General features: G+C 45.3%; 1 protein-coding gene across 1 annotated transcript; it reads right to left on the reverse strand.

Annotated features, from left to right (window-relative positions):
- Positions 1-1,746: 1,746 nt before the first annotated feature.
- LOC114154213 (uncharacterized) lies at positions 1,747-10,343 on the reverse strand. The gene has a single exon (XM_028033089.1). It carries the CDS (start codon positions 9,008-9,010, stop codon positions 3,107-3,109), a length of 5,904 nt encoding a protein of 1,967 aa, XP_027888890.1. The 5' UTR covers positions 9,011-10,343; the 3' UTR covers positions 1,747-3,106.
- Positions 10,344-11,852: the final 1,509 nt, after the last annotated feature.

The raw sequence follows: 11,852 nt of genomic DNA on the forward strand, positions 1-11,852 counted from the left end.
GGGCAGAGGTCAGTTTGTGTTCACACCTCATCAGGACTGAACAGAGCTGCTGGGAACGAGTCCTGCATTCAACACAGAGAATATTTTCACTTTCCTCTGGATTTATTAAAGGATATTGGAGTAAAAGCAGCTTAATACATCTTAACATCCCATTAAACTCAAATTTAAAAATATGTCTGCAGTGCTTTGCATGCTGCACATTTTTGTATTTATTGGTTTGCAATAAATAATAAAAGAATATAATTTTATCAGCATAGATTTGTAGGATAACTCTCACAGGTTTCCAAATAATATTTTACATGAGCTTAAAACCAAACAAGATTTTTTTTCTTTATAAAGTTGGTATTTTGTGGCTTAGCAGCTGAACATGTCTGGCCTTCATCAGGAAGCATCATGCTGTGTAATAACCTCAGCAGTCTTCATCAGTGACACCACAACCTCCCACTGATCCATCTTCATTTGGCTGCATCAGTTTCCTCGTCCAGCGCCTGCTTTTTGTTTCTGTCGCTGCAGCAGGACTGTCGGGGCAACAGATGCTGCAGCATCTCTATGATGCTGCGCTCCCCTGGACTGGTTACCGCGGCCACAGGGGAGGCTTAATTAAAACCATTTAGATGGAAACGTGGTGGGAAAATGTCATTTTGTTCAGCTTTGACGCAACCGCAGGGTTAGAGGAGATTTCTGACCTCAGAGTTGCTGGTTTGGTTTGGGACTCGCCAACCAAATCAGGTTTGGGTAAAAAATGATCCCAATTAGCTCGGCGTGAGTCCAGCTGCTGCAGCAGCATGCAAGCGCTTCCGAGGCTGCAGGTCCTCACCGCAACGCCGTCTGCTCGGTTTCCATGACTCCACAGTCAACACAGATTAACACAAAGTCTCTTCTCTGCATGAGCATCTCTAACTTTTTTCTCCAGCGCGGCTCCGCTGCAGCAGAAACCATCTCAAACAGCCATTAAAAATAATGAGATGGCCATTTTCACCGCCTGTTACTTGAAAACAATCCATATCACACAGGGGACCTCCTGCTGGAGACTGAGGGCGACAATTTCCCAGAGAAATTACTGAACAACCTTTCGCTTCTCTGCCCTTGATGGGACGCTGAACATCCCAACACGACTCTGCAAAACGTGGCAGTTAGTCCTGCTGCTGCAGGAAACGACGCACATCTGACCTTTGTAAGAAATGAAGCCGTACATAAAAATAAAAACAACTCAGTCCTGCTCTCTGGTTTCCTCCAGGCTTCTGGGAGACACTGGGATTTCATAATGGAAGTGAAGATGATCGATTTTGCTTCTTTGCTCAGACAAAAGATTAGTGTGTGTGTTGGTGTGTTTGTTGATGTGTGTGTTGATGTGTGTGTTGATGTATGTGTTGAGGTCCCTCAGTTCGCCTGCATGGAGCCGACTGACCGCTGTCACTGTGTCTCCTGCTGGCTTCATGCTGCTGCAAAGCATCATGGGAAAAGCGTCACGATGAGACTCTTCATCTGGGTTATTCTGGTGCATGCTGAGAAACTCGGCTGGAAATGACAGAAACTATGAAATCTCAGATTAAATGAAAGTCGTCCGGCAGCGGGAGAGAAAATCCTGCAGGCAGGAGAAATGAAGAGAAGAAGCTGAAATGTGTAACAGCAGCAGCTGAAGAGGCGATGAGGCCGATGTAACTTTGCTTTGGTCTGATTTATAATAACAGATAAAAACAGAATGAAATCGCTGCGTTCATCTGGCTGTGTTGGAGGAAATTACTAATGTAACCACTGTTCTAGTTTTCCCCGATGAACAGCGCCCAGATTCTCTGACCTACACTCTATCAACTACCTCACAATGAGAAAATAATGTATTAATTGGCAACAATATATGTAGTGAATAGAGTGCGTAACTGAGCACAAGAGCAAGACTAAGATAGCTATAAGTAAGATCTAAATGCAGTGTGACTGTGACCTTATACTAAAATAAGGAAGGAAGATGGTAAAGTTGAATGTGTACCAGTTTAATAAACCGTACTGGTCAGTAATAAACCAAGGGCAATGCACATTAACAGAGCACAGATAACTTTCAGCACCATGGAACAATAGCACAGAAGGTATCCCACCCATTAATTAGATATTAATCGCAGGAAGTGCTACACTCAATATTACCACCCCAATAGATTAGTAATAGGATTTTAAGCACACTTAGTGCAACTGTGCTGCCTCAGAACCAGAACTGTTCAAAACAACCCCTTTGAACAAGTGGTATTCAATAAACAAAAACAATAAAGCTGAATGTATGAAATACAAATACTGTTGGCATCAACCACACTATTCAGTTTCTTGAGTTATTAAAGCAGTCCGTTGGCTTTTCAAACGTTGCAGGCCTGAGGAGACTCTGTTAGCATTCGTCCTCGGAATAGCAGTTCCAATGATGGCGGCTCCCAGAACAACCACGAGGAATGGGTTACTCACCCCACCATGGATTACCAGTTTTAGCCGAACAGCAATAAAACCGCTCCAACTTCGGTCCCACCGTCCGTTCCGGCTCACGAGCGAGGTTCGGATCTGCAGCTCCAAAATTCAAGCAAAACGTTGAGTGTGGTCCGGATCCGTGGCTCGAAAAACCAAGCAAAACGTTCAGGAAAAGTTGGTAGCTCCAACAGGTTAGCAATAAAAAAAAATAATAGTCCACAGCGGCACAGCTCCAACCTCGTCCATGAACGGCCGCCGGCCAACTGACTGTGCGTAGCAGCGGCACGTACACCTCCAGTACCGTCCTCACCCCAGTCCATCACAACCAATCAAATTGCTTAAACTTGATTTTGCCCTTGACTGACCAGTAAGGTAGAGCCAAGTAAAACTGATGCATTTACTGCCGGTAGTAAATAACAATATGTGAGTGTAAAACATTAACCAAGTTAAGAAAACGTGATTACTACTGTTTAAGGTGAAAAGAGCTACAATGCATTGTATTTAAGAAAATGTTTAAGGAGTGTGGGAGAAAAGAGTGATATATATATAACCTGAGGGGTTACATCCTCCCCCTTCTAAAAGTCCAGATGCCCTCATCGGACTATCTATGCAGAACAAATCAATTTACCCTTAGGTGGCTAAATTACTTGTCAGAAAACCCCAGCTAAACTACAGGAGGCACACACTGGAACACAGGGGCATGGCTCCTTCTTCCAATGGTGATTCTCACTCCTCGGTGTACTATCACAAATGGCTTGTCGATGGAATGTCCAGGCTTGTCATAACTGAGCCGAATGACTGGCTTAATCTCTCGACGTGACTGATGATCACTGAGGGGCTCTGCACTGCTTTCAGACTGACTAGCCAAAGGGAGCGCTCCCCCAGCTAGACCTGTGTCCGCCACAGGGTCGTCAGGCAGCTGCCTAACCTCTGGTTCCTCCTCAGCCTCTGAGACAGTAATAGCACTCATAGGCTCTGTTGGACAAGCACTGTTTGAAGTTAGTGTTGGGTCTGCAGTGACAGCAGACTCTCTGCGGTTGAAGTGATCTGCAAGGAGATCTAGTGCTTGGGAAACAGACTCTCTTTGAGCAGTGGATAGGTACCACAGATCATCTTCCTCCGTCTCAGACATGATCTCCTTGTCAGTTCTTTGCATTGCACTGTCATCAGGTCTGTTCGTCTTGGTCTCTGCTGAGGACCTTGTTTCTGGTCGGTGGCACTCTGGTTTCTTTTCATGATCAACAGGAAACCGAACCAGGTGTCCAATAGGTAGGAGATGGTCACGATGCAAGGTTTTGACAATGACTCTGCCCCTTTCTGGCTTTACCTTGTAAACCGGCAGGCTTGGCAATTTTTCAACCACTATATAGGGGCTTGAGCTCCACTTGTCTCCAAGTTTATTCTTGCCAGGTACACCTGTAGCTCGAATAAGTACTCTGTCTCCTGGTCCTAGAACTTGATTTCTTACTCTTGTGTCATAGTATCTTTTGTTGCGCTGGTGGTTCTTGTCTGCAACTTCTTGTGCCAGTGTGTAAGCCTTTTGCAACTCTGCTCTTAGCTTTTCAACATACTGAAGGTAACTTTGGTGGTCTGTGCCATCTGGAGACGTACCAAAGCATAGGTCAACTGGCAGACGAGCCTCACGACCAAACATAAGGTAGTATGGTGAGTAACTGGTAGCGTCGTTCCGCGTACAATTGTAAGCGTGAACCAGCAAACTGATATGTTGACTCCACTTTTGCTTTTGAGAGGGATTGAGCGTGCCCAGCATAGATAGGAGTGTGCGGTTAAAACGCTCTGGTTGTGGGTCACCCTGGGGATGATAAGGAGTTGTCCTAGACTTCTTTATGCCCAACATTTGTAGAAGTTCTTTGATTAACCGGCTCTCAAAATCACGCCCCTGATCAGAGTGAATCCTTGCAGGCAGCCCGTAGTGAACAAAGAACTTTTCAACCAAAATCTTGGCAACGGTTGAGGCTTTTTGATCTTTGCTGATGTAGGCCTGGGCGTATCGGGTGAAATGGTCTGTAACAACGAGAACATTGGCCACTCCCTTCGAATCAGGCTCAATAGATAAAAAATCTATGCAGACTAGGTCGAGAGGGCCACTGCTTGTGATTTGGTGTAATGGTGCAGCCCGTCGAGGTAGGGTCTTGCGGGCAACACACCTGCCACAATTCTTGATGTAGTCTGTCACATCGGAGACCATCTTGGGCCAGAAAAATCTGTCTCTCAGTAACTCAACTGTGCGATCAACTCCAAGGTGCCCTGACTCATCATGAAGAGCCCTGAGTACTTGTGGTCTGAACTGAATTGGGAGAACGAGTTGTAAGTTCTGGAGGCCGGCAGGCCTGGAAACTTTTCGATGCAACAGGCCATCTTTCATCAGGAGTTTTGAACTTTCCTTTTGTAGAAGCAATAAGTCAGGATGTCTGTTGGAGGGCCAGACCGCATCCTGGACTGCTTTCTTGGCAGGACCTATTACAGGATCTAGGTCTTGTGCTTTGGCCAGGTCCAGTTTGCTTAGTCTCTCCAGAGGACTTAACTGCAGGTGAGTAAAACAAGCATATGCATCAGGAACAGAACTCGGTGTGGCCCCCAGTTGGTCAATAAGCCGTTCTGGGTGCTCTGAGGACTTGGTACTGTCCACAGGGTGGAAAAGAGCTTTAACTCCAGAGGGGGGTATTACTCTCCAACCGAGTTCATCACCGATTGCATTTCTGGACAACCAATCAGCATCCACATTATCCCGGCCGGGTTTGTATTGGATGTCAAAGTCGTAAGTGGTAAGTGCGGCTAGCCACCTATGACCAGTTGCATTCAACTTGGCGGTTGTAAGTACATAAGTGAGGGGGTTATTGTCTGTCCTCACAGTAAAGCAGGCCCCATAAAGATAATCATGGAACTTATCCACGACTGCCCACTTCAACGCCAAGAATTCTAGTTGGTGAACAGGGTAGTTTCTCTCTGACTGACTCAACTTGCGACTAGCAAATGCAACAGGGCGTAAGCCATCAGAGTGTTCCTGATTAAGGACCGCTCCAAGCCCGTCAAGACTGGCATCCACATGAAGGATGTACGGCTTGGTAGGGTCCGCAAAGGCCAAGACTGGGGCATGAGTGAGGCACTGGATAATTTTTCGAAACGCCTCAGTGCATTCTAGCGTCCATCGCTCTCCAAATGACTCAGAAGGGTGATAGTATGGTGTGACAATGCGCTCATTTTTCCTTTGTTTCTTTTGTGTTGGTGGGTAACCCTTTGTAAGATCTGTGAGGGGCCGGACTATGGCAGAATAGTTGGCGATGAACTTGCGGTAATAACCGCAGAACCCTAAAAAGGACTGCAGTGATTTTAGGTTTACTGGAGGTTCCCAATTCGCCACTGCCTTTATCTTATCAGGGTCTGTTGCGACGCCAGCAGCAGACACGATGTGACCAACGTATTTGACTTGGGGTTGGCAAAATTGGCACTTATCAATGGACAGTTTTAACCCTTGTTCTCTCAGGCGATCGAGCACTTTCAGAAGTCGCTCTTCATGCTCTTCCAGAGTACGACCAAACACAATAAGATCATCGAGGTAGACTAGACACTGGAGGAGATTCATATCGCCTACTGCCTTCTCCATTAATCTCTGAAATGTCGCAGGGGCACCTGTGATCCCTTGAGGCATGCGTTCGAATTGGTAGAAACCCAATGGGCAAATGAATGCAGTTTTTTCTTTGTCTTCTTCTGCCATTTCAATTTGGTAATAGCCACTGCGAAGGTCGAGCACAGAGAACCAGCGACTCCCAGTGAGGCAGGCCAAGGCATCGTCTATTCTCGGAAGTGTGTATTGGTCTGGTATGGTTCTGGAATTAAGTGTGCGGTAATCAATGCACATTCGAATTTTGCCAGTTTTCTTTCTTGCGATTACAATTGGGGAGGCGTATGGTGAACGAGATTCTTTAATTATGCCAGCAGCAAGAAGCTCTTGTAAGTGTCGACGGACATCATCAATGTCTGCAGGAGCCAGGCGTCTTACCCGTTCTCGAAATGGTCTAGAATCTTTTAGTCGGATGTGGTGTTCAACCCCTTTTGCAAGTCCAACATCCCATTCGGTCAGAGAGAAAACTTCAGGTCGCTCAGCCAACTTTTGTGATAGTCGGACTTTCCAGTTTTCAGGAATGGGGGAGTCACCAAAATTGAAGACTGTCGGGTCAAGTCGTTGGTGGGGTACTTGGCTTGGCTGTATCTGGGTGACTATGTCAGCTTTATGGACATGAGCTATGACCGTGCCTTTAGGAAGGGACTTGGGTTTGGCCGTTTCATTTTTCAGGAACAGAGGGAATTGTTCTGCATCCATGTCCATGGACAAAAGCACACATGAGGGCATTAGCACCCCTGCAGGAAGGGATCTGGTAACAGGTGTCTCAATCACCAGTATGCTGTCCTCCAAAGATTCTGAGCAGGACACTTTACATGTAGCTGTAAGTCCAGAACCAGGGGGTATAGTTAGAGGCCCAGGTCCAACCCATTTCACAAAAGCTGCTGCTCTATTTGGGGTCACAGGTGACTTTTGGATGGACTGTGTGCACACCCGCATAGTTTGTGCCACCTTGTTGTTCTTTGATGCCCTTTTGGACTGTGGCTCATGAATGAAAGTCCGTGCATTTGTGCCAATAATCACTGGCTGCTGTTCGGGACCATTCGGTTCTGGACAGACTAAAGCCAAGACTGTCCGGGACCCACCTTTTACAATATCCTCAGGAAACTGTATTTGAGCAGCGATAAAACCTTTATAGGGGTAACTGTTCTGGCCAAGGCCCCAAAGGTCTAGACTCGAAATGGGGTGTAATGGTAAGTGGGATAGGTGTTGGGTATACCAACCCTCAAATACAATAGAAACAGTGGAGCCACTGTCCATTAAGGCATCACAAGGCTGGCCTTCAATAATAATTTGGCCTACTGTTGGTGCCCCAATGAGACCTGTAGGTATCTGGTTGGGTGTGGGAGGACCAATTTGGCTCACAGTGACTTGGCCACCTTTTCTTTCTGGCTCTGAAGACCGTGAGCTGGTTCTCTTTTGACTTTGTTGCAGTTTTTGCATTGACTGAATTAGTTTTCGGATGACCTTGGAAGAGTTTTCAGGACAGGTGCAATTGGTGGCAATGTGGCCATCTTCGCCACAACGGTAACAAAATACATTGGAACCCTCTCTGGCAAACTTTGTGGGTTCTCTATCTTTACGCCAAGAATTTCTTTGGTTCCTTGGCTGAGGTATAGGAGCCGTGGGTGGTGTAGCTTGTTGGCTGAACTGGTGTTGGAGACTAAGAACTTGTTCTTTTAACACATGCATCTCAGGATTAGAACGTGCAGCCACAGCTTGTGGCACTCCTCCAATTAGGTGAGGGCTATCTTGTCCTTTTACTGTTAGCTGCTGTACTTGGCTTCGAAGCTCCTTTATCTGATCCTTGAGGGCATCCATTTCAGAGAGCTTTGGTGTCTTTAGGTCTGCTGCGCCAACTTGTCGCACACTGGTAGTATGCCGCCTTAGCATTTTCTGATCCTCATCTGCACGTACCTCACTTAGCAGTGCCATGAAGGATGGGGGATTGTGAAGTCTTTCTTTTAGCCGCAGCTGCAACAGCATAATGTCAGATTCAACAGCACCTCGTAACAGCTGCTCAGCTCGTGCACGGTCTCTTAGGGCAGGAGGAACACCACCCTTTTGAACAGCCTTGGTGAGAGCTTTCTCCAGCCTTCTAACAAAATCTGAAAGTCTTTCATTTGGGTTTTGCTGCATAGATCTGAAGGCAAAATATAGGTCTTCACCTGATTCTGTGGTGCCAAATACATTTTCAATTGCCTCCAAGAATTTTTGAGGGGGTGTGTCTGGATCATTGCAGCGTATAGCTTGTATTATTTCAAGCGCTGGCCCCTTTACACTCTCAACAATCCTCTTCCGCTTCTCCTTGGCAGAACAATCACATTCATCGAGCATTAATTGTGCCTGCTCCAACCAATTCTCAAGTGTCTCTTCACCAGCAGGGGTGGGAGTAACTCCAGAGAAAACTCGTAGTCGGCGAAATGCATTGTTCTCCTGTGGGGGTCTCACTTTTTCCAACAGTTCTCCAACAGCCCGAATAATAGATGAAGGGTGCTCCTGTTTCAGATTTGACTCTTGGGAAAGCAAGGGCTCAATATCTGCTAATGTTTTTCCTTCACTTTCAAGCAGTCTTTTTAGTTTTATGGCAAACTCATCTGGTTCTTCAGCAGTTTCAGTAAGCAAAGTTAGCTTCCACGGTGATTCTCCCGTGTGGGGGAATATTTCTGGAGGTGCTTTGCTAGGGTCAACTGGATTGCGACACTCACACAGCAGTATGTCAGTTTTCAGTTGAGGGACAGACTTTTGGGCTCGGACACGTACTCTGCCGAAGGCTTTAACTGTCTCCATTAACTCTTCCACATCCGCAATACTGGTGTCCATGGGAACTCCACTCATGACAACTGCATAAGCTGGATTTACATTTGATTCGCTGCACCAGGTCTGAAGCTCTAACGGTGGGAGTGGGAGGGATGAGTTGGCCATTGTGGTATGATTATAGTTCTTCTAGTCTTGATTGTAGGACAGTTACTCGGTCTAATATCCCAGCGGTGCCTCCATTTATGTAACCACTGTTCTAGTTTTCCCCGATGAACAGCGCCCAGATTCTCTGACCTACACTCTATCAACTACCTCACAATGAGAAAATAATGTATTAATTGGCAACAATATATGTAGTGAATAGAGTGCGTAACTGAGCACAAGAGCAAGACTAAGATAGCTATAAGTAAGATCTAAATGCAGTGTGACTGTGACCTTATACTAAAATAAGGAAGGAAGATGGTAAAGTTGAATGTGTACCAGTTTAATAAACCGTACTGGTCAGTAATAAACCAAGGGCAATGCACATTAACAGAGCACAGATAACTTTCAGCACCATGGAACAATAGCACAGAAGGTATCCCACCCATTAATTAGATATTAATCGCAGGAAGTGCTACACTCAATATTACCACCCCAATAGATTAGTAATAGGATTTTAAGCACACTTAGTGCAACTGTGCTGCCTCAGAACCAGAACTGTTCAAAACAACCCCTTTGAACAAGTGGTATTCAATAAACAAAAACAATAAAGCTGAATGTATGAAATACAAATACTGTTGGCATCAACCACACTATTCAGTTTCTTGAGTTATTAAAGCAGTCCGTTGGCTTTTCAAACGTTGCAGGCCTGAGGAGACTCTGTTAGCATTCGTCCTCGGAATAGCAGTTCCAATGATGGCGGCTCCCAGAACAACCACGAGGAATGGGTTACTCACCCCACCATGGATTACCAGTTTTAGCCGAACGGCAATAAAACCGCTCCAACTTCGGTCCCACCGTCCGTTCCGGCTCACGAGCGAGGTTCGGATCTGCAGCTCCAAAATTCAAGCAAAACGTTGAGTGTGGTCCGGATCCGTGGCTCGAAAAACCAAGCAAAACGTTCAGGAAAAGTTGGTAGCTCCAACAGGTTAGCAATAAAAAAAAATAATAGTCCACAGCGGCACAGCTCCAACCTCGTCCATGAACGGCCGCCGGCCAACTGACTGTGCTTAGCAGCGGCACGTACACCTCCAGTACCGTCCTCACCCCAGTCCATCACAACCAATCAAATTGCTTAAACTTGATTTTGCCCTTGACTGACCAGTAAGGTAGAGCCAAGTAAAACTGATGCATTTACTGCCGGTAGTAAATAACAATATGTGAGTGTAAAACATTAACCAAGTTAAGAAAACGTGATTACTACTGTTTAAGGTGAAAAGAGCTACAATGCATTGTATTTAAGAAAATGTTTAAGGAGTGTGGGAGAAAAGAGTGATATATATATAACCTGAGGGGTTACACTAATTTATGGGAAACAAATGTTTAAAAGTTCAGTCTGATTGGGGAGAAGTGGTAACTATTCAGCCTGGCTGGTGTCCAGGTGTGTGTGTGTGTGATGGCTTATTATTATTATTATTATTTACACATTTCATCAACAATGCAGCTCAAAGTTCTTAACATAAAAAAATACAAGAAGTCACAAAAAACGGTCACCAAATTATTGAAAACAAACTTTTTAATGAGTAAAAATAATAAGTTGATAAGTTTTATTAATTATATTCCAAAGGAAACTGTAACCTTTCAATCTAGAAGTTTGTTCCAGATCTGTGGTGCATAGAAGCTGAAGCTGCTTCTCCATGTTTGGTTTAAATCCCATCAGAGGAAAAATCTGCTGGATGCAAATACTGCTGCGATCATAAACATGTTCAGACTCTATGAATATTAAAATATCTCATTCTGTTACAGCAGGTTTCATTTAACTGAACAGGTCAGAAGCTGTTTCCTGTCCGGTCAGACTCGGAGCGGAGAGGCTTTCATGTTCAGCAGGAAACCTTTGGAGGTGATGGAAAATGGGCAGTCTGGACGGCTCCAGTCTGGAACCAGTCTGGAACCAGTTTGGAACCAGTCCGAAACCAGTCTGGAACCAGTCTGGAACCAGTTTGGAACCAGTCCGAAACCAGTCTGGAACCAGTCTGGAACCAGTTTGGAACCAGTCTGGAACCAGTTTGGAACCAGTCTGGAACCAGTCTGGAACCAGTTTGGAACCAGTTTGGAACCAGTCTGGAACCAGTTTGGAACCAGTCTGGAACCAGTCTGGAACCAGTTTGGAGCCAGTCCGGAACCAGTTTGGAACCAGTCTGGAACCAGTCCGGAACCAGTTTGGAACCAGTCCGGAACCAGTCTGGAACCAGTCTGGAACCAGTTTGGAACCAGTCCGGAACCAGTCCGGAACCAGTCTGGAACCAGTTTGGAACCAGTCTGGAACCAGTTTGGAACCAGTTAGGAACCAGTCTGGAACCAGTCTGGAACCAGTTTGGAACCAGTCTGGAACCAGTCTGGAACCAGTCTGGAACCAGTTTGGAACCAGTTTGGAACCAGTCTGGAACCAGTCTGGAACCAGTCTGGAACCAGTCTGCCAGAGTAATTTTATTTTAAATAATTAAAAACTTAAAACAGAAAAACTGTGGAAACACTGACCTTCTTTAAATCTTATGTTATTTTGATGTTATTTTATGTTTTTACTCATCAAAAGTTTGAAACTGGTTTTCTGACTTTTATCACTTTATATTTTTGTGTTTTTATGACATAAAGCACTTTGACCTGCCTTGTTGCTGAAATGTGTTAGAAACATAAACCTGACTTAGTTTTTGTAAAGTTTTATGAAAAATTACTGTAAAAATGTTTGTTTATTATCACCATTACCTGCTGATCATCTTTTCTCTACGTTGTTGTTCATGGCCAGCGTTCGCAGCGTACGTTCGCTTCCTGTAAGACGCCATGCTCAGCCTGACGCAGGCGCTGCAGA

The sequence above is a fragment of the Xiphophorus couchianus genome, chromosome 2, assembly GCF_001444195.1.
Source record: "Xiphophorus couchianus chromosome 2, X_couchianus-1.0, whole genome shotgun sequence".
NCBI lineage: Eukaryota > Metazoa > Chordata > Actinopteri > Cyprinodontiformes > Poeciliidae > Xiphophorus > Xiphophorus couchianus.